Raw genomic sequence first — 21,055 nt, forward strand, 5'->3', positions numbered from 1 at the left:
AGGGCGTATTGAACTTTTCCTCGTCCTGCCTAAAGCACCACTGCAATCCCGTTGGCTTCAACCAGGGGCAGGGAATCTGCACCCCTTCCCACAGGGGAAGGCTCCAGCTCTCGCCTTTATCTGTCACGATAGCTTCACAGCGGGTTTCATTACCCCGTAAGCAGGTAAACGCGAGGCCGCCCTTGGCTCAGGAGATAAGGTAATGCCCCAAACGCCGGGTTCTAATCTTTCATCTCTGCTTTAGAATAAATCCTGGGGCTCTGACCCCCAACACGGCGTCTGGAGACAGCCACATGCAAACGTAGCTCACCCTCATGCTTGACCACCTAACTCCCTCCTTCCTGGCGAGTCTCGCTCAGTGGGACGTCCAGCACGAAGGTCAGGTGCCCTCGGCGCTGCGAGGGGTGATGACCCAAGTCCACCGAGGCCTGACAGGGGAGGGCTGTGAGCTCATAAACATTTGTTGGCGGAGAAACTCCATGAATGCTTGAGTGGATGGGATAATTGGCATTCATTTATTTTCATGGCTTTTGCATTTATTTTGCCGAGAAGCAGTAGAAAAATTAAATTTAAGGGATGTCTCCGAAACAGATACCAAGAGAAAGGGCGCCCCTCACTCACGCCCCAGCGCGGAGAATGGCTGGTGAGTACCGGGAATTGTGGGCCCCATCGGCACTGGTGGGCTGTCCACACCATGACGCCCGCAAACCCTCGTTCCTCCCCCGCCAGGCCGCCAACACCCCCCGCCTGTCACCTGTGTCTGTTACCGGGTCCCCTGCCATGTGCTTCTCAGCCACTGTGACAGGGAACGTCTGACAGTCTGCTTCCCACGGTGGCCCAGCTCCGCCCGGAGCCCCGCCACCGAGAACGGGCTCCGCGGTGGGGACCAGATCAGCCGTGTTTCCGTGTATTTCCCACCCTCGGGAAACTGGCGCGCCTCACTCTTCAAAACGCATGTCGATTTCCCCGTCACAGCAAGCATCAAAGGCGAGGGTTAGCAAAGACCCATGAGGGTTGAGGGGGACGTGACCCCCCAAAGATCAACAAGGAGGAGCAGAGAGGCAGCCAGCCATCGCTGCGAGAAGTGGAGAAGGAAAGGAAAGCCAGGAGAGAGCGTAAAGTGTCGCTCCCACATGTTTGAGACTCAGAGAAAAACGTGGTGAGAACTTTCCCTTTGAGGCACAGAGTGAACTGCCTGATGAACTGCCACAGAAAGCACAGGGTCATGTGCACACTAACAAACATCTGCTCCCGCATTTGAGGTAAAGAGATATTTTAGCCCTGGCTAGTGTGGCTCAGTGGATAGAGCGTCAGCCTGCGACTGAAGGGTCCCAGGTTCAATTCCAGTCAAGGTTTCAGGCTCGATCCCCAGTGTGGGGTATGCAGGAGGCAGCCAATCAATGATTTTTTCATCATTGGTGTTTCTAGCTCTCCCTCTCCCTTCCTCTCTGAAGTCAATAAAAACATATTTTTTAAAAGTTAAACACACACACACACACACAGATGTGTTTAATAATGGCAGCTCACATCTCCCAGCGCCTGTCTGCTTCGAGTTGGAAGGAGGAGGCAGCCAGTGCCAAGTTCTGAGTGGCTGACCCTCGAGCCTTTGTGGGACCTGCAAGTTCTGACTCGCCCAGGCGACCAGTCATCGCTCCGGCCACAGGAAGACTCACTCAGCAACAGAGATGTCACTAGGAGTCATCCCAACCGCAACACACCCTCGAACAAACAGGCGGGTGCATTTCATGCCAAACGCCATTGCAGCGGGGCCGTGCGGGAGGCCTGTGAAAGGCTTTCTCCCCCAGAGAAAAGCTGCATTGTTCTCCGTCACTATGAGATAAGCCACCGGTTTCCATGCTCCAGGGGGTCGGGAGCACAAACACAGCTCCCGCTGCGATGCCAGCGTGCTGCTCTGACCGCCAGGTGGGTGTGCTCCACGCGTGCGGGTCAGGAAAGGTCCTGGGTGCTTCAGAGCGACGGTCACAGAGATGGGGGTGGGGTGGGGGGATTCCGGATGAATGTTTATTAGAAAGGCACATTCAGGATCTTAAAATGAGGACCGTGCTTTGTAAATCCCCAAGACAGAGCTCTAAGCTTCTCTGACCGCCGACTTTTCCATCATTATCCTCTTCCCTCGGTAGACGCAGAGCGCGTAGCTCTCAGCCCCGGCAGCACATTGACATCTGTCGGGAGTTTCCAGAAAGCCCGACACCCAGACCTCACCCCAGACCAATCCTACGCGTTCCTGGGGACAGAGTGCAGGCAGCCATCCTGTTTAACGCTTCCCAGACCTGAAACCAAGGGCGGGAACCAACAGCACCTTGGGAAACATCGACCTATCCATTCTCACATCTTCTCCAAAGAGACTGCAACAGCCACACAAAATGCACTCCGGGGCCAACCGGGGGGGGGGGGGGGGGGGGGAGCGTCTCCCACCACCACCCTCAGCCCCGAAATAAACCGGCCCCTAAACTCATGGCTGGTGACATCACCCAACACCCAGCAGCCCGGCCCCACGGAGGCCTCGCAGCCCCGCCTCCGCTCACTGGCCCCGCCTCCGCCCACCTGGCCCCGCCTCCGCCCACCTGCCCCCCCCCCCCCATCACCTTTCCTGCTGTGCTTTCTGTCTTTGTCTTCAAAACTGGGCTCGGGGCTGTTCCTGCCCATGGAGTCCATTCCCCGTGGGATTTCCCAAAGCGGGAAAACGGGGTTTGGCAGATTCATGGACCTCCCCCGCCACCCCCACAGCCAAGGCATGTGCCCAGCTGATGCCATGGGCCCGGGAGCCGAGACGTGTGAAACGCATGGGAAGCACACGCGCTCAGAGCTGAGCAAGGAGACCTCGCGGACGTCTCCATGAGACGTCAGGGTTCCCCCAGACACTGTGTGTGAGCACCCACGGAGGCAGGTTTGCAAAACGCTGCTGCTGGCGGCCAGGAAAGCACAGCGTCGGCCGGGGTCTCGGACAAGCTGCAAGGAGCATGGCTTTGGGGTGACTGGCCAAGAACACGGACTGGAGAGGGGTGTGCACGGGAGGGAAAGAACCTAAAGGGATCCCTGCCCGGCTCCCAACCCAACTCTGCTGACTCGGGGCCGGGACCCAAAGGTGCCTGCTCCCCTAAAGGTCACCCGCCAAGTCAACGCTGCGACGGATGGACTCGAGGAACTACCGCAGGTGGCAGGGTCCCTTTCCTCTCGTCTTCAGCCACCGCGGTCCCGGGTGAGAGCCAGATGTACGGGCCGCACTGTGAGTCGGGCCTCTGAGCGTCCGCTTCCGGAAGATGCTGAGAGGGTCTGATGCTACCTGCCCAGCCCCCGGCATGGGGTCGGTGCGCAACCATCGCCCGTGAAATGGAAGAATGAATGGGTGCGTCAATGAGCTGAGTACTGAGCGCTAATGAGTCTTGATACGGTTGTCAGTGCCTAAGTCGGGCACTCCTTGCCCTTAAGCGGTCAGGATATAGAAAGGGTCCCAGGGAAAATTAATCCCTAAAGGGAGAACGCTGTTTTATCTTACTAGATGGGGGGGAGGGGGGAGATGTGCAAAGAGGAATAGCAAAAACCACCATCTCGTTTCACTCCCTATAACATCATGGTCAGTCATGAGACAATTAAAAACAATAACCCGGCCGGACAGTAGCGAGCCGTCCAGCGAGGCACTACGTCACTCGCACGCAGCGCGGTACCTGAACGGAAGGTAGGGGGGGTTGGAGCCGGACAGGAGCGCTCTGTAGGCTTCTTCCGGAGTCTTCTTCAAATAGATGACCTGCGGCAGACAAACGGAGGCGTTTAGGTCACACCCGAGAACGGCACGAAGCGAGCTGACTCCCCACGGGCGCATCCCCCTCCTCCTCTCTGAGGGCGAGAGTCCTGGTGGGCACGGGGATCTTTGCACAGCCACGGGGCTGCCCCAGTGTCCTGTCCGCCCTGGCCTAAGGGTGGGTGAGAGCCCGGACACTGAGGCAGACCCAGAGGCCGGCCAGGCTGTGCTCAAGGCACACCAACAGCCGCCGGACGGCTCCGTGGTGAGCGTCGACCTAGGAACCAGGAGGATGGATTCCCGGTCAGGGCACAGGCCCGGGTGGCAGGCTCCATCCCCAGTGTGGGGCGTGCAGGAGGCAGCCGGTTCATGATTCTCTCTCATTATTGATGTTTCTATCTCTCCCTCTCCTTTCCTCTCTGAAATCAATAAAGATAGATATTAAAACACACACACACACACACACACAGACGTCACAGGGAGGGGGTCCCCTCTGGGAGCAGAACAAGTGTGGGTCCCTGACGGTCCTATGTGCTCACCGCAGACCACCGTGGGCCCCTGTCCTCCCGCCTCGAGGTGATTCCGTGCTGGATTACACCATTAAAGCGCACAGCCTCCTCAGCAGAGCAGATCCACCTCCCCCAGGAGCAAGAGGCGTCCTCCCATGGGAGGGAGGCGGCCGCCCGTGAACCGCTCTCCAGTGCCCCGGCCCGCTCCTCTTATCTGCATGGCTGAGCACGCATGACCCTTGCTCCCGGGGGAAAGCGAGCCTTTGTTTTTATTTTTATCCCGGGCCTCAATTATTCATAAGTGCAAAGTGAAACCCCGCGAGGCCATCGCAATTCCAGGAAGGCTGCGGGCAGGTGAGGGCAATGGCCTCCCACAACCGCTGAGGGGAGAGGCGGGGGCTGCTCCAACACACGAGGGCGTTGCTGAGTGCACGCTCGCGGGGTCGTTAAAACCCCAGGTGCCACGCTTCCAGGGGAAATGTGTCCTGGATTCTCAGGCCACATCTTCTTAGCTCTGCCTCCCATTAAAGAGAGAGCGAGCCCTGGCCAGTGCTCAGCTGGTTGGAGCTTCGGCCCAAAGGTGACAGGTTCGATTCCCGGTCAGCACTCATCCCGGGGCTGTGGGCTCAATCCCCGAGGGGCACGTGTGGGAGGCGGACGATCAATGTTTCTCGCTTACCTCTCTCTCCTTCTCTCTCGCTCTCTCCCTGCCCACCCCCGTCCCTGCTTCCGTCTCTAAAAATAATTTTTTTAAGAAGACATATCCTCAGTGAGGTTTTGAAAAATGAAATAATTCTTTAAAAAATATAAGCTCTCGAGGTGGCAGGCACTACTCTAGGAAAGTGGCTGATTGGCTCCTTACCCCCCTTACGCCCGAGGCAGGAAGGAGGTGAGCGTTGGTCCCCAAATACCTTTTCCTCCTTTTCTCCCCGTGTCCATGGGACTGGGACCCACGGCGGTCAGGGTGTCTGACGCCCCAGCCCTGAAGACTGGCTGTGCATACAAACCCCAACACGTGAGGCCGTGAACATCCCCACGATAGCTGCAGACCCAGCCACCACACGGGCCAGCGCTGAGCGCAGCCTCCTCGGGTTAACGTGCAGACGGGGCCTCAGCACCAGCAACCCCCAAACCAAGGCGCTGGCCGTGTCACCACACCCGTTGTCAAAGCCCAGCAGGTGCCAGGAGGCCCACGTCCCTGCCCAGTGGAGTCACGTGTAGCCAGAGGGAGCGGATGCCATGCCCGTTTCCCTACGCCACTGATGGCGAACCCTTTGAGCTCGGTGTGTCAGCGTTTTGAAAAACCCTAACTTAACTCTGGTGCCGTGTCACATATAGACATTTTTTATCTTTGCAACCATAAAGACTTATATTTTTGATATTTATTTTATATATTTAAATGCCATTTAACGAAGAAAAATCAACCAAAAAAGTGAGTTCGCGTGTCACCTCTGACACGCGTGTCATAGGTTCGCCATCACTGCCCTACGCGAACGTCTCCTGAACAGAGCAAGGCGAGCAGGCTGGGTGCTCGTGGAGGAGGAAATTAATGACCCGCCGCCCGCAAAGGAGCCACAGGAGCCCAGGGAGTGAACATCTAGAAGAGACGCCATGGTCTCCCCGCTTTGCTCTCTCCCGCCTCCCTGACCTGTCACCAGGGGAGGCCATGAGCCCCCTTCCGTCCCCTCCTTTGATGGCAATGAACACAAGATGAAAAACCGCCGTTCTCCGGAGCATCCCAATATGCTGAGACTCTGCTTCCAGCAACTGTCAACAGTTTGGCTCAAATAAACTCACAGGCATTCTTTACAGGTTTAAAAAACAGACACAAAAAAAACCCACTATGAGGTGAGAAATTCGGCAAAGACTTAAGACGTAAAACATTCGTTTTAAAGTCTCGTCCTGGGTTCCCAAGCCGGCGCTTCTCAGACTTCTTAGCATCACGTCCTCGCGGTCGTACGCAAGCACCACAACATGTTTAATTTTCTTATTTTTAGCCACATTTTTCTCCTTAATCATTTCCTCCCATTATAACCCCTGACTGGGAAAACAATGTCTGTATTCAATTAAAAAAAAAATAGGAAAAAGGCGACCATTTTTCAAATGCGCGACCGATGCTACTTCTGTTCTAAGGGACTCACTCGGCGGTCAATCCCCTGCAAGCTCCATAGGGAAGTGGGACTGCACATCAGAAATGCGGCTGGGTGTTTAGGGCAGCCTGCATTCGACCAGCCTGCTTACCCGACGGAGCTAAAGGGTCCGTCGGTGAAAGCCGGACAAGAATGAGTCCCCGTCGCCAACAGTCTAACACGTGTCCGGGAAGGCGAGTCATCCTTCCTGTTCTCCAGGCTCGCGTCTGTCGTACATCACGGCGCCCGGGGCCTGCGAAATGGGTCCCGGGGGTCGAACAGATGGTGACGGAAGACGACGACCCTGGGCGGTGGGCGCACAAGGCAACGAGCAGAGGATATAGCACGGAAACGCAGGCTGGAAACCTGTACGCCTTGTTAGCCGAGTCACCCCAATAAACTTGATTTTAAAACAAGAAAAAGCACGAGGAGACCAGTGAGCGGGTGGATGATACCTCTCACGGGAACCCTGAGTTACTTCCCGTGCTTGGTGGATCCTTTCTGACATCGCAGGCACCTTCCAAAGGCACTGCCCCCCAATATCTGGCATTGTGCTCGGACCGACTCCAAAGCGGAGGCGTGGTGGGCAGGGCGGCCGTCAAAGGGACAGATCTTGATGTCAACAGGGAAATAATGGGGAAGAACAGCGAGGGAGACAAGTCAAAAGACTCTGGCCCGGCCGGCATGGCTCAGTGGTTGGGCATCAACCCCTGAACCAGGAGGGCACGGTTCCATTCGCGGTCAGGGCACAGGCCCAGGCTGTGGGCTCCATCCCCGGTGCGGGGCGCGCAGGAGGCAGCCGACCCATGATTCTCTCTCACCATGGATGTTCCTATTCCTCTCTCTGAAAAGTCAATAAAAACATTAAAAAGTAAATAAAGAGACTGTCTGCGTTCCACAGGGGGAAGGCCTCCAAGCTGGCCGGGGTGGAACCCGGCGGGGTGGGGGCAGGGAGGCCGAGGGTGGCTGGGCTCCCGTGGATCAGGACCACTGCAGAGGCTGAGCATCTCCCAGGAGGGGGGGCGGGGACCGGACAACCCACGTATTCATTTAGTAACTGGAGCATGTTCCCAAGGGACCAAAAAAAGCCAACGTGTTCCTTTCAAACTGAAGACGTTTGTAGGTGAGATGTTATCCACACGCCTAAGACAGAGGCCAGAGAGCATGGGAACCAATCTCCCGTCTGGACTCGCACAGTGACAGAGGCTCCTCTCCTTTGAGTCGACTCAAGAATAGGAAACCAACAATGAACCCCCAACAAGGAACTGGCTGTTCCCTCCGCATGTTTACAGAGCCGTTGCCTGGCGAGGGCAGCGGGCAGGGAGCGGTGGGTGCCGGTCAGGTGTCTGCAGGGAGGGGCTGGAGCGGCATGCCCTCGCCCAAGTGCTCGGCTATGTGCCAGGTGACAGAGCTGTCCTCCGAGAACGCTGCAGAATTAATCATTCTTCAGTGTCGATGCACTTTTAGCCCGGTCCAGCGTGGCTCAGTGGTTGAGCATCGACCTATGAACCAGGAGGTCAGGGTTTGATTCCCGGTCAGGGCACAGGCCTGGGTTGGGGGCTCGATCCCCAGTAGGGGGTGTGCAGGAGGCAGCCGATCCATGATTCTCTCAACATTGATGTTTCTATCTCTCTCTCCCTTCCTCTCTGACATCAAGAAAAACACATAGCACATTTCAGACTGCATATTCCACTACTATAATGATGGTTTTCTCACACAGAGGTAGGTTTTAATTTTTGTATGTTTTTTATTACACACTGGCCGGGCTGTACACTTCTGAAAGCAGCAACCATGTTCTCTGAATATTTTCGTTCACGGATGTCAACACAGTAGAACTGAAACAAGTGGAGGCGACGTCAGCTTAAGGAGAAGCGACCGAAACCCAACCAGCAGAGGTGTTGGTCACAGACCCAACGAACGCACCACGGACCGGGTGTCCGTCCACCTTCCCCGAGGCTGCTGGGAATTTCCTCCCCTTCCAATCACAGCTGCAGGCAGACCTCGCCGCTTCCAGAAAACACCCCTCAACTCAGTGCATCCGTGAAACAAATGCACACGAGCTTTTTCATGGAGTCAGTGATTTTTCAAGGCTACTAACACTATAAAAAATATATACATATACATATACATATATATATATATAGTTGTTGATTTCAGAGAGGAAGGGAGAGGGAGAGAGAGATAGAAACATCAATGATGAGAGAGAATCATGGATAGGCTGCCTCCTGCAGGCCCCACACTGGGGATTGAGCCCGCAACCCGGGCATGTGCCCTGACAGGGAATCGAACCCTGACCTCCTCGTTCATAGGTCGACGCTCAACCACTGAGCCACGTGGGCCGGGCTCTGAGAGCTTATTTATAGCACAGACGAGGCTTGTTATCAGGACCCAAAAGGAGAATAGAAACCAAAAATTCCTGGGAAGACATATTTATTCCGTTAAACGTGAGAAACAATGCTTCCTCGGATGAAAAGCATTTTCCTAGCCCACAGCTAAACGGAGTCAAAGATAGCCCTCCCCCACCCCTCCACCCCCCGCCCCAGCTGCAGACTCAGAGCTTCCAAATGCACAGTCTGTATGATTTTAGGGGCCTGACCTCTTTAAAGCCACCAAAAATACCGGCCGGGGTAAGCGCCCGTCCAGCCCACTGGCAAGCAATGGTCACAGGCACGTTCTCGCCGGCCAAGCTTTAAAAGGAAGGAACTGGGACCGGAAGCTGCCCGGCCATGTGCCTCTCCTCCCTTCCTCGGAAAGGCCCACAGGCACCGCGGCCGACATCCGCGTGGTGGCTGTCTATAAACTCGGGCGGCAAATGCCTTTTTTTTTTTTTTTTTAGGTCGATGCTCAACCACTGAGCCACGCTGGCTGGGCTCTGCATTTAATTTTTAAAGCCAAAGCAGGGCATGTAATGTAACTGCTCCTCGGACACACGCTCTCCCTCCTTCGGTCATCACGGCCTGACCCCTTCCTTGACCCCCTGTTCGCAGTCTGTGAACTGAAAACTGCACTAGCCAGTGAGGACCTGGTCCTGCAGCCGGCGGCAAGGGCCGGTTAACCCGTGCTTGTCATTTTTAAAGCCACCTTCTTCAAACTGCTGGGGGCTTGGAGGGCTCTGGTGACCCAAGCACCCTGACCCTGAAGCTGCACTCGGCATTGAGTCCTGGGGGAGAAACACCATGTTGACCTTGTTGGGGCGACACTGGTGAGTAAAATCACACGGGTGTCAGGTGTACCGTCCTACGACATGTCAAATGCATGTTGCATTGTGTTCACCACCCCAAGCCATGTCTCCTTCCGCCACCATTTATCCCATTTGCCCTCCCTTCCTCTGGCAACCACTGTTGTCTGTGTCTACAAATCTTTCTCTTTTAATATATATTTTTATCAATTTCAGAGAGGGAGAGGGAGAGAGAGAAAAACATCAGTGATGAGAGAGAATCATGGATCAGCCACCTTCAGCACGCCCCACACTGGGGATTGAGCCCACAACCCGGGCCTGTGCCTTGACCAGGAATCGAACCGTGACCTCCTGGTTCATAGGTCGACGCTCAACCACTGAGCCACACCGGTCGGCCATGTCTTTCTTTTTTCTTTGCTTTAATCCCTTCACCCTTCTCACCCAGCCCCCAGCCCCCAGCCCCTCCCCAGCTGCCAGTCTGTATCCATGAGTCTGTCTCCACCTCGTTAGCTTATTTTGTTCAGCAGATCCCACATCTACGTGAAATCCGATGGCCCTTGTCTTCCTCCGACTGGCTTGTTTCAAAGTTGGTGTCTTGGTCACCTCTGAGCCCTCCAGCTCCAGGAGCTCAAGGTCATGCTAGGGACGCAGAGGTGCTCATGGGGGAGGGGGGCTCCCTGCAATGCCTGCCGTCTGTCCCGCTCACTGCGCTCTCGGGCGGTCACAGTCACCCCTGGCTGCGGCATCGCCCACCCAGAGGGGTTTGTGGGTTTCCTACTGGGCACCACATCCTCCATTTCATCTCCTTCTTCAGACTCATAAGAAGGCCCTCCCCCACACAGAGGGGAGGAAACAGGAACACAGGCATATGTTTCAGACTCACACTCGCGATCCGGCAGGAAACCATAGCACGGCCCTGGCCCAGGAGGTGTCCGGCTGCCAGGCAATGGCACACCCAGAGCAAGGGCTGGTGGCCCGGCCGGTGTGGCTCAGGGGTTGAGCGTTGACCTATGAACCAGGAGGTCATGGTTCAATTCCCGGTCAGGGCACATGCCTGGGTTGTGGGTTCAATCCCCAGGAGGGGGCGTGCAGGAGGCAGCCGATCCATGATTCTCGCTCATCATTGATGTTTCTCTCTCTCTCTCCCTCTCTGAAATCAATAAAAACATATTTTTAAAAAGGAAGGAAGGAAGGAAGGAAGGGAGGGAGGGAGGGAGGGAGGGAGGGAGGGAGGGAGGGAGAGAGAGAGAGAGAGAGAGAGAAAGGAAGGAAGGAAGGAAGGAAGGAAGGAAGGAAGGAAGGAAGGAAGGAAGGAAGGAAGGAAGGAAGGAAGGAAGGTCTGGTGGCTGCACCGCACTGTGAATGTGCCTAATTCCACGGCACCGTACACTTAACACTGGTTAGGAATCATCACAAGAAAAAGCATGTAACTATGTATGATGACGCATGTTAAATAGACTTTACATCCAATTTGATCATTTTCAGAGTTTTCCTCTGACGTGACCATCCTTCCTTCTTTCCTATTTTGTCATTCCATCTTCCATTCATTCACTAGATGTTTATGAAGCACCTACTATGTGCCAGGCACAGTTCGAAGCTCGATGCTCAGTGTTCAGACACTGAAATAGTCTCATCGTTCCACAGCCTGGCAGCACCCCACCCCTTCCACGCTGGCCGCACCTCATCTCTCTCCTGGGACGCCCCCCACCCCGGACGTCCCCATGATTCAGCGTGGCAGGAAGGCTCCATGGTGGCCAGCGCTCAGTCAGTGAATGCCTGGCCCTAACCCCTTATTGAATATTTTATCACCTCCCACGCACAGCAATGCATGAAACCAACAAGGTCCCTGCCTTCTAGTCCAGGAAAGAGATAATCAACAAGTAAATACACACATGAATCAGATAACTCCAGACACGATGCGACAGAGAACATGAAACAGCCAAGAGCAGAGGGTGGCTGGAGGCAGGGGAGCAGGGAACACCTGAGAGAAGGCTCTCTGGGGAGGGACCATCTGAAGGAACCAGGAACGCAGAAGGCGGGGGTGAAGACACTGCCAGTGGGAACAGAACTGGCAAGGCCTTCTGCTGGGAGCACACTCCGGATCCCATGGGTGGAGGGCCACTGGGATGGGAGCATCTGTCTTTTTAAAAGATTTTTAAATTGACTTAGAGACAGAGTGACATTGATGTGAGAGCGAAACATCGGTCAGCTGCCTCCTGCACGCCCCTGCCAGGGATGGAGCCTGGCATGTGCCCTGACTGGGAATCGAACCCACAACCTTTCCCTGTACCGGGCGACGCCCAACCACCTGAGCCCGCCGCCAGGGCTGACGGGAGGAGGGTGAGCCAGGAGATCAGAGAGACCAGAGGCAGACAGGCCGGCTCAGGGAGGCCCTCAATGGCACCGGTAAAGACGTCGGACTTCATGCCACGAACTGAGCATCGTAGACGGAGCTGAGACAGGGCAGTGACACGATTCCATTCATGCTTGTGAAGGGTCACTCTGGCCCTGGATACAGGAAGGAATGTGAGGGGGGTGGGGCGCTGTGCTGGCGTCCAGGTGAGCAGCGGCCGTGGCCGGCCGGCTGACAGCAACAACGTGCGGCAGCGATATGTTTGGAGGCAGAGCTGCCCAAACTGATGAGTGAGAAGAGGAAGGAGAGAAATCAGTGTGACGAGTCTCCTCTGGGCCGGCACGCTGCTGACGGTCGTCCACTTCGTTACTGCCCTGGCCGGTGTGGCTCAGTGGATAGAGCGTCGGCCCAGACAGAGGGTCCCGGGCTCGATTCTGGTCAAAGGCACATACCTCCATTGCAGGTCCATCCCTGGCCCTGGTTGGGGAGCGTGGGGGGGGGGGGGGGCAACCAATCGATGTGTCTCTCTCACTTTGATGTTTTTCTCTCTGTGTGTCTCTCCTGACCTCTTCCACTCTCTCTATAAACCAATGGGAAAATACCCTGGCGTGAGGATTAGCAACAACAAAAGGCAAGGACTGGGGGAGTAAGAGGGTTGTGGGGAGAAGGAAGAACACGTGTCGACGGTCAGTTTCAGGTGAGCAGTAACCAGCCCCGGGAAGTGAGCAGGGAAATGCCTGCAGACGCGGCTCCCACACCCCTGGAGGCTCCCGCCGGCGGCCTGCCTGTCGGGGTGCTCTTAAAATAAAAGCAGCAGCCTGGCCGGCGCTGCAAATCACCCCAGTCTCCTCGGAATTGGGAGGAAACTTAGAGGCCACCATATCCACCCTCTCGTCTTACAGATAAGAAACCGAATGAAGCCTGGGCGACAGCGGACTGCCCCCAGCATCCCAGAGCCACGCGAGCGAGAAAGCGTTTTTCTGGTTCGTGCTCAGGACTCCTCATACCCACAGCCAGGCTGTGCCCAGAGAGAGGGGGCCAGAGGGACCAGGAGGGACGGCCCGAGGCTTCCGGCTGCCCCGTCAGCGGGCGGAGCTGGCATCTCGGTCCTCGTTCCCAGGCTGCGACCGCCCATCACCTGGTCACCGTGCTCAGCCTGCACCTGCCACGGCTGAGTCTCCCCAGCACACGGCCGGGCTGCACCCCGCGGCTGTGGCCCCTGGGGCGGTGGGGTGCCTAGGAGCCCGGCCTCCCCCGTCAGGGTCTTCAGGAGGCGCTGACCCTCCCCAAGGACGCCGGGCAGTGGCGCCTCTGTCCCTGCCTCTCCCCCAGCATCTTCCGACCCGGCATCCCTTGTCCCTAAGAAGCTATTCGAGGTCGCAGATGTGGCTGAAGTCTGGATGGCTTGTCTTCCAGGATTCTGCCCCAGCCCCGCCTGTTACAGAAAAGTCTAGAAATGGTCACATCCAAACTTGGTCGCATGCATGTTACCTTTCAGTGCTCACCGGGGGCGAGACGTCTCATCCAAATGAGCTTTGGAAAGTTTCATCTAGTTATGGGGAAAGCTGTACTACATGCAGGGCTTCTGATTGGTTTGCCTCCTTGATAGGGGGGTAACTGGGCTGGCAAAAACGATTATCATCAGCCTCCCATTCACTCTAGAATTTCCTTTCATCCAAAAAAGGGACATTTCAACAGCCTTTGCATATAATTTTTTCTGGAAATATCCACTCTGGGTATTCTTTTTGTTATAACACCTGCACAGCCCTGGAATCACAGCCACACACCGCGGTTCCGAGATTCTGCCGTCAGCTACGAAAATAAAACCCAAGAGGGAACAGCCCATCGGTACCAGGTCCACTCTCTCCATCCAATCAGCTCCCAAGCTGCCGAGAATCCCCCCCGCCCGCCGCCAGGCCGCAGACAGCGGGGCCTGGGTCCAGGACAGCGTCAGCACCCCATCACACGGAGCAATACAAGTACTTACGGCATAAGCACCTATCAAAAATGCTGCGTTTGCTCTTTTCCGCTGGTCAAAGCAGGTGTAATGCACTATTTTCTTTCTTGATAAACTGTATGACTGGAGAGAGAGGGAAAGAGAGTTAGGGTGGCCACAGCCACAAGTGGACAGATGCGAGACACACCCTCTCTCACCTCTCCCAGACGGGCCCTGGGGAACCGGCACCCCCTGGGTTTCTATGGCGTTTGGACGTGAGTGTCGGGAGTGGAGGGTTCCCAGCTCGGACTCTCTGCAGCTCATCACGATGGAAGAACTGGCACTGGACCACGTATGTGTCTCCCCAAGAAAGGAGACGCATACATTGGAAATAACTGAGTCACTAATTAGCATCTTTATCGGAGAAACCATTTCTGAAGATTTACTCGAATCTTCCATGTAAAGTCCTTTTCACATCCAACACCCCCCCACACACACACGCCCAGAACAACGGTCTATGCCATCACATTAGATAGTTGGTTCTGACACGTGCCCACCAGTCCATTTCCCTCTTTAACATGTGCACGTGCCCACGTTAACGAGAGCACCGCACTGATGCCTTCCTTCTAGCGTGTCCTATACGAAGCCCCTCTTCATGATCTGGAAACAAATGGTCAATAGAAAAAGATGAACCATCAACAGGATTCTATCAGCAAACATCTTAACACAACAGCCATGTATTACATTCACGGGTTCAAACAGGTATTGAGCACCTGCTGTATGCCAGGCAATATGCTGCGTGCACAAGCATTCAGCTAAACCCAGAATAAGCAACATGGTGTGTGTGCACATGCCAAACAGGAAAAGAACTGTGCAAATAAGAAGGCCTGTTAAAACGAAATCAAAGCACTAATCAGAACTCAAACATAAAACATGGAGCTCAATAACATCCTCAATTTCCTCATATTTCCAACATTATAGTATTTTTTGTTGTTGTTAGTTCTCACCAGAGGATATTTTTTCCATTGTTTTTTTCAGGAGAGTGGAAGGGGAAGGAAGGGAGAGAAAGCAAGAGACATCGATGTGTGAAAGACACATCCACTGGTTGCCTCCCGTACACACCCCAACCAGGGGTGAGGAGCGAACCCACAACCCAGGTCTGTGCCCTTGACCGGGAATCAAACCCAAGACCCTTTAGTGCGAGGACCAACACTCTAACCACTGAGCACACCAGCCAGGACCCAAAGTTACAGTATTTTGACGAACGGTTTTCACAGTACAGACGCGTAAGTCACGATACTTATCCATAAGCTCACACTGATGGTAAAGCAGCGTGCGATACCTTGCACACTGACCACCGCACACAGAATATCTGCGCTTAGAGACCCCTTGGGGAAGGAACGGAGCTCAGCGACCTGCCTGCCTTTACCCCCAGCATGTCAAACCCGCGGCCACGGCTGCGTGCCTCGCTTATTTGGCCCGTGTTCGCCTTTGAGTCTGACATGCTTGCTTTACCCTCATGTCCTCCCAGGAGGAGAAACCCGTCCAACTCAGAAGTCGTCCAAGAAGGCCCTGTACATTCTGGCTTCCACCCCGGACCCGGGGAGCCCAGTCCAGAGCCCTCCCGCCCGGGCCGGGCGTGTCTTTGATAACCAAGCCCCACGTGTTCCGAACACGGCACTGTCCTTAGCAACTTTCAAATATACAATACAGTATTATTAACTATAGTCACCAACTGACCTTACAGTAACTGACCTGTTTAATAAGTTTTCTATCTGACTCTGAGGAATAGTTTTAAAACTGCTAGCATTTACCTTGCTTGGGCGTTTTTGGAATTCAGGTGTTTTTCTCAGTTAATCTCAAAAGCACTCCAGTTGAGAAATACCTGCTCTGTGAAGCCAGGCCAGTGTCTCCCAGGTCAGACCCGTTCCTACTGGAGGAACGCAAACCAACTCCCAATGAACACTGACCACCGCACACAGAATATCTGCGTAACGGGAAAACGGTGTGAGCTGTCTAACTTCCCTCCCTGCCCCAGCCAGGCCTCCCTCTGCTGGGTCGCCCTGCCCCAGCCTTACACCACAACACCGTTCAGCAGAAGACCATCTGGCACTAGAAGGACAATGTGCAGGCATAACAGAGCCTCTTTTATCACAAAACATTTTGCCAGTTGCAGGTTCAATCCCGGGTTGGGCACGTACGGGACGCAACTGATCAGTGTTTCTCTCTCACATCAATGTTTCTCTCAAACAAACAAACAAATAAACTGCTGATGTTGAGCATAAATTCAAATTTTTAAATAGCACTCATGCCCCCAAAACAGGTCTGTGGACTGCACGCAGCCTGGGCACCCGTTTGCTGAGGCTGGCGTGGGTTACGGGGGCTGAGGGGGTCGTGTTTGCTCTATCAGCGAGAGTGGAGCCCAAGTTGTGTGTGAAGCACAGGCTGAGAGCGGTAACAAGGGGACGCCAGGCACTAGCCTCGCAGCACTCGGTCTGATGGATACCTGATGCTCAGCAAGGGGAAATACTGGCCAAGGCTACCACAAACGGACCAGCAAGGGCCAGTGGTGACCTTCATGACAGGTACGGTCATGTTCAACAAGGGAAAGAGCCCTAGCCGATTTGGCTCAGTGGATAGAGCCTCGGCCTGCAGACTGAAGGGTCCTGGGTTCGATTCTGGTCAAGGGCACATGCCCGGGTTGTGGGCTCGATCCCCAGTAGGGGGCGTGCAGGAGGCAGCCGATCCATGATTCTCTCTCATCACTGATGTTTCTCTCTCTCTCTCTCCTTCTCCCTTCCTCTCTGAAATCCATAAAAATATATATTTTCTAAAAGGGTAAAGAAAGAGTAGATAAAAGGTGGGACTTGGTATTGCCTATCTATCAATTCACATCCTGAAACCTCCGGACATCCCCTCACCTGCACTGCTTCCCTGAGCGAGAGGCAGAGCTTCAGCGCGCTCCTGGGAACGGACAGGCGTAAGGACGCACGTACACGCTTAATGGCACTTGTAAACCAAAGTCCCATGAGGGCGAGGACAGAACAGCACAAATCAAGGTGGAGGCCTCGACCCCGACAGGCACTTCCTGTCGAGGGAAGGAGAGCCTGTGACCGGCTGACAGGCCGCGTCCTAGTGGAGTCACTCCTGGTGGAAAGCCAGCCCCGGCGACTCCGCGACGGAGGGCGAGGCGGGCCACAGGCCGCACGATCGCAAACGGCCCGGCCGTCCTGGGCGCTGGTGACATGCACACACCATGCTTGGCTCAGGACAGGAGGTCACAGACCGACCATGAGCCGTTCAAAGCCTAAAGGTGAGGGAGGCGGGAAGCTCGAAGCCAAAACGCAAGAACAAACGCGCTCACGGCCAAGTGAGAGAAGCGGTGTCTTCCCTCGGGGAAGGCGCTTGCATGCGGGAAAGTGAAGGCTTCCGGTCGTTGGGTGAGGACACCGTGTTTCCTTCCGCTGTGCCTCGGCCTGGCTGCGCTGAGGAGACACCAGCACGGCCTGGGGCATCTGCTCATAAACCAAAACGCAGCCCATGCAGCCCACACAAGAGAGCTCAGCCGGAGACGGGGTCAGGTTAAGTGGGTGACGGCCCAGGGCCCGGTGACCAAGGCATCATTCTCTTCCAGGTGACCAGGCTAGCCCAGCCATGGCCGCAGCCATCAGCGTCCCCATAGCAACAGCGGTCATCTCTCTGCAAAAGCCATCCAATGTGCTAACGGGTCCCCCTGTGCGCAGCCAGCGCCTCTACACGGTTTACCTCCAACTTGCCCAGGAAAGGAATGTTCTTGAACATTTTCTTTGGCTGCACACAAAACAAAGCACGGTTTACGTCTTCGCGCGGCGCTCCCATGCAACAGGGGGAATGGTTTCGGCAAAAAGGAAAGGGTGGCCCATTTCGTCCCACACCCACTCCGTTAACGTCTGAGTCAAAAGATCAGAGAACAGCGGCTCATGGACATCATGTGAGCAGGCTGATCCCACGGTCCAGCACGTGGGGATGCTCTAAAAAGGGGGTTCCTCTTGCCCGGCCGGCGTGGCTCAGTGGCTGAGCGTCGGCCTCTGAACCAGGAGGTCATGGCTTGATTCCTGGTCAGGGCACAGGCCTGGGTGGCTTGCAGGCTCGAGCCCCAGTGTGGGGTGTGCAGGAGGCAGCCGATGGATTATTCTCTCCCATCATTGATGTTTCTCTCTCCCTCTTCTCCCTTCCTCTCTGACATCAATAAAAATACTTTTATTTTAAGGGGGGTTCCTCTTGCTGGGGATTTCTGAATGGCCATAAGGGTCCCAAGTCTTGCAAACTCCATGGGAGCTCCCTACCACGTGAATTCATGCTGCCCCGAACCCCTGACACCTCTATAATCCACAGGAACTGCCTCCAGAAGGTAGCTCACTTCCCTTCCCCCCGCCTCCGTCCCCCGCCCCCAAAGCCCATGACCTGAGGCAGAAGATAACCTGGTGAAGAAATCTCAACATGTTTTCTGTGGTTGTACTGAGAGGGTGGTCTGATCATTATATCAAAAGGGCTTTTGTGTGCAAGCACCCGATACGGGGGCGGGGCCGGTTCCCAGCTAGGATTACGGCGCTGATTCACTCAGCATCGGGGACATGCGCCGGGCCCGCCATCTGCCAGGTACCTCTGTGCTTCAGCACAATCGCCCGTTTCACCGGCCCGCTCCTCCCCATTCCACCTGAGAGGGCTCCGGGGCTCTTTTGTACATTTACCATTACATTTCTGTCAATACGCTTTCAGACCTTTAAAAGCAGTCCTCGGGAGCATTGTAATTGGCCCGTGGGGTCATCAGACCAGGTTTTTGGTGTGTGTGTTTTAAATCACTGACCGAGAATGTCCCCTTTTTTCAGTAATACTCTTAGATTTCCCCTCCACCCTGGCTAGGGTTTTCTTTTTCTCCAGGGAAAAGTGAAATCAATAGTTAAAACTGTATTAACTATTTTAGAAAAAGCTGGTTGAGCCATATCATGTTTGTAAAACTTTTAGATTATTGAATCGGTAATAAAGATTTTCTTAAATGACTAAGTTTGAAGGAGGTATTCTGTTTTTTAAAATACCACTTCTGCCCGGCTGATGTGGCTCAGGGGTTGAGCATTGACCTATGAACCAGGGGGTCATGGTTCAATTCCCAGGTTGTGGGCTTGATCCCCAGTGTGGGGCGTGCAGGAAGCAGCCAGTCAATGATTCTCTGTCATCATTGATGTTTCTATCTCTCTCTCCCTCTCCCATTCTCTCTCTGAAATCAATAAAAATACATATTTTTTAAAAACCACTTCTTAGTCCTCTGTGAGTATAGGCTACTCTTTTACAAGCCCTTATACTCCAGCCCAACGTTAACACTGTCTGTGCAAACAATCCCTTTCAGAACCTGTTGGAAAGCTGTGAATGCTCTCTGAAGAAAAATGTAAATGCACGCAACACTTAGCTTAAATTTCAGGAGTTTTTGAATCCCTTGGAATATCAGATTAATAATGGCCGGTCTAGCCTACCAATCATCGATGACATTTTTACATTAAGTAACATACACAGATTTACAAATTGTTCTCATTTTAATAAATTTTCCCTCTCCTAGTTCCCTCATTATGGTAACTATTGACCAGAAATAGCAAACTATAACCCATTACTACTTACTCTTGTACTTACACTTTTTAATGTCTAGTTTAAAATAAGAAATGAGGGGGTGGGAGGTGGTTTTGTTTGTGATGGTGGTTTCTAGTTTTTAGTTTTTGAATCTAAGCCGATGTTGGATAGAGAATTTTCTATTCTAGTCAACTTAATTAAAATGAAGGCCATTGGGAATAAAATGCCTACTAGCATACACACACAACAAACAACAAAAGCCCTGGCTGGTGTGGCTCAGTGGGTTGAGCACCATCCCGTGCACCAAAAGGTCACAGGTTCTATTCCCAGTCAGGAAACATGCCCGGGTGGCAGGCTCCGTCCCCAGTAGGGGGCGTGCAGGAGGCAGCTGATCCATGATTCTCTCTCATCACTCATGGTTCACTCTCTCTCTCCCTCTCCCTTCCTCTCTGACATCAATAAAAATATATTTAAGCCCTGACCGGTTTGGCTCAGTGGATAGAGCGTCAGCCTGCGGACTGAAGGGTCCCGGGTTCGATTCCAGTCAAGAGCATGTACCTTGGTTGCGGGCACATCCCCAGTGGGGGGTGTGCAGGAGGCAGCTGGTTGATGTTTCTCTCTCATCGATGTTTCTAACACTCTATCCCTCTCCCTTCCTCCCTGTAAAAAATCAATAAAATATATTTTTTAAAAATATTTAAAAAATAGATCAATGTTGACTATATGACCCAAATCCCGTGATGACTGCCTGTTCATCACTCTTACTTGGCTGTAACTCTACTGAACGACATTCAGGAAAAACTGAACTCCTGGTCGGACAGGGAAATGTAGGCTCCAGAGCTCTGCCGGGCAACGCTGAGCCCCTCCACCCGTCCCCGGGCACCCAGGGTAGCGCAGACGCGAGGGCTCGCAGCATCCACCCGGGAGCGAACCGGATGGGCTCAGAACGACACCGAAAGGCTGGGTGCTTCCTTTCTCAGATCCCTGCCCAGAGACTTCCTTCAGCTCCGGTGCCAATTCATCCTGACACATGAAAGAGGTTGGCACGCCCTTCGGGGGACCCATTTCAACTCTGCGGGGGCTTCTCCCATGAACTCCCAAAGACCAAGGTCACCCCCGACTGGTGCGCCCGCACTCCCGTCGGTCAGAGCTCACAGTTCCGGCTGTTGAGACCAGAAGAGAGACAGCACCACGATACTCACTTTCAGTTTCTTGTTCAGCTTACAGCAGTATCTGTACACCATTGCCAAGTTCAGAGGTCCGAAATCTGCATAGAAACTGGGATTAAAACAAACACGGAGTTAGTACACATGTCATTGTCAATCACACGTGTGCTCATTTTCTTTTCATTAAAGCTGCCATCGAATTTCAGTTATCTTCAGGAGCAGGGTCAGTTTATAACGGATTCACAGAAATCCAAAGGACTAGCGGTCTCACCGCACAGGCACTCGGGTACTACAACCAGCGTCTCACAGGGGGCCAACCGGACAGCTGCGTCCCCCTCCCCTTCTCTCTCTAACCTGCCAGGACCTTCACCTGCCAGGCAATGAACCCCACGAACACAGCACGCCTGTGGCCTCCACTTGCCGCCG

General features: G+C 54.2%; 1 protein-coding gene across 10 annotated transcripts in view; it reads right to left on the reverse strand.

Annotated features, from left to right (window-relative positions):
* CDC14A (cell division cycle 14A) overlaps nucleotides 1-21,055 on the reverse strand; it is a 65,170-nt gene that overhangs the window by 32,124 nt on the left and 11,991 nt on the right. For 5 of the 10 annotated variants that reach the window (XM_059675064.1, XM_059675061.1, XM_059675060.1 and 2 more), the window contains exons 3-6: nucleotides 20,666-20,741; nucleotides 17,631-17,675; nucleotides 13,917-14,009; nucleotides 3,687-3,766 (exon numbers count right to left, since the gene is read on the reverse strand). In XM_059675064.1, the coding sequence (XP_059531047.1) occupies nucleotides 3,687-3,766; nucleotides 13,917-14,009; nucleotides 17,631-17,675; nucleotides 20,666-20,741 (294 nt within the window). Of the gene's footprint in view, nucleotides 1-3,686; nucleotides 3,767-13,916; nucleotides 14,010-17,630; nucleotides 17,676-20,665; nucleotides 20,742-21,055 lie in introns of those variants that run through there. The other 5 variants (XM_059675065.1, XM_059675063.1, XM_059675058.1 and 2 more) reach the window with 3 other exon arrangements.

The sequence above is a fragment of the Myotis daubentonii genome, chromosome 18 (assembly GCF_963259705.1).
Source record: "Myotis daubentonii chromosome 18, mMyoDau2.1, whole genome shotgun sequence".
Classification (NCBI taxonomy): domain Eukaryota; kingdom Metazoa; phylum Chordata; class Mammalia; order Chiroptera; family Vespertilionidae; genus Myotis; species Myotis daubentonii.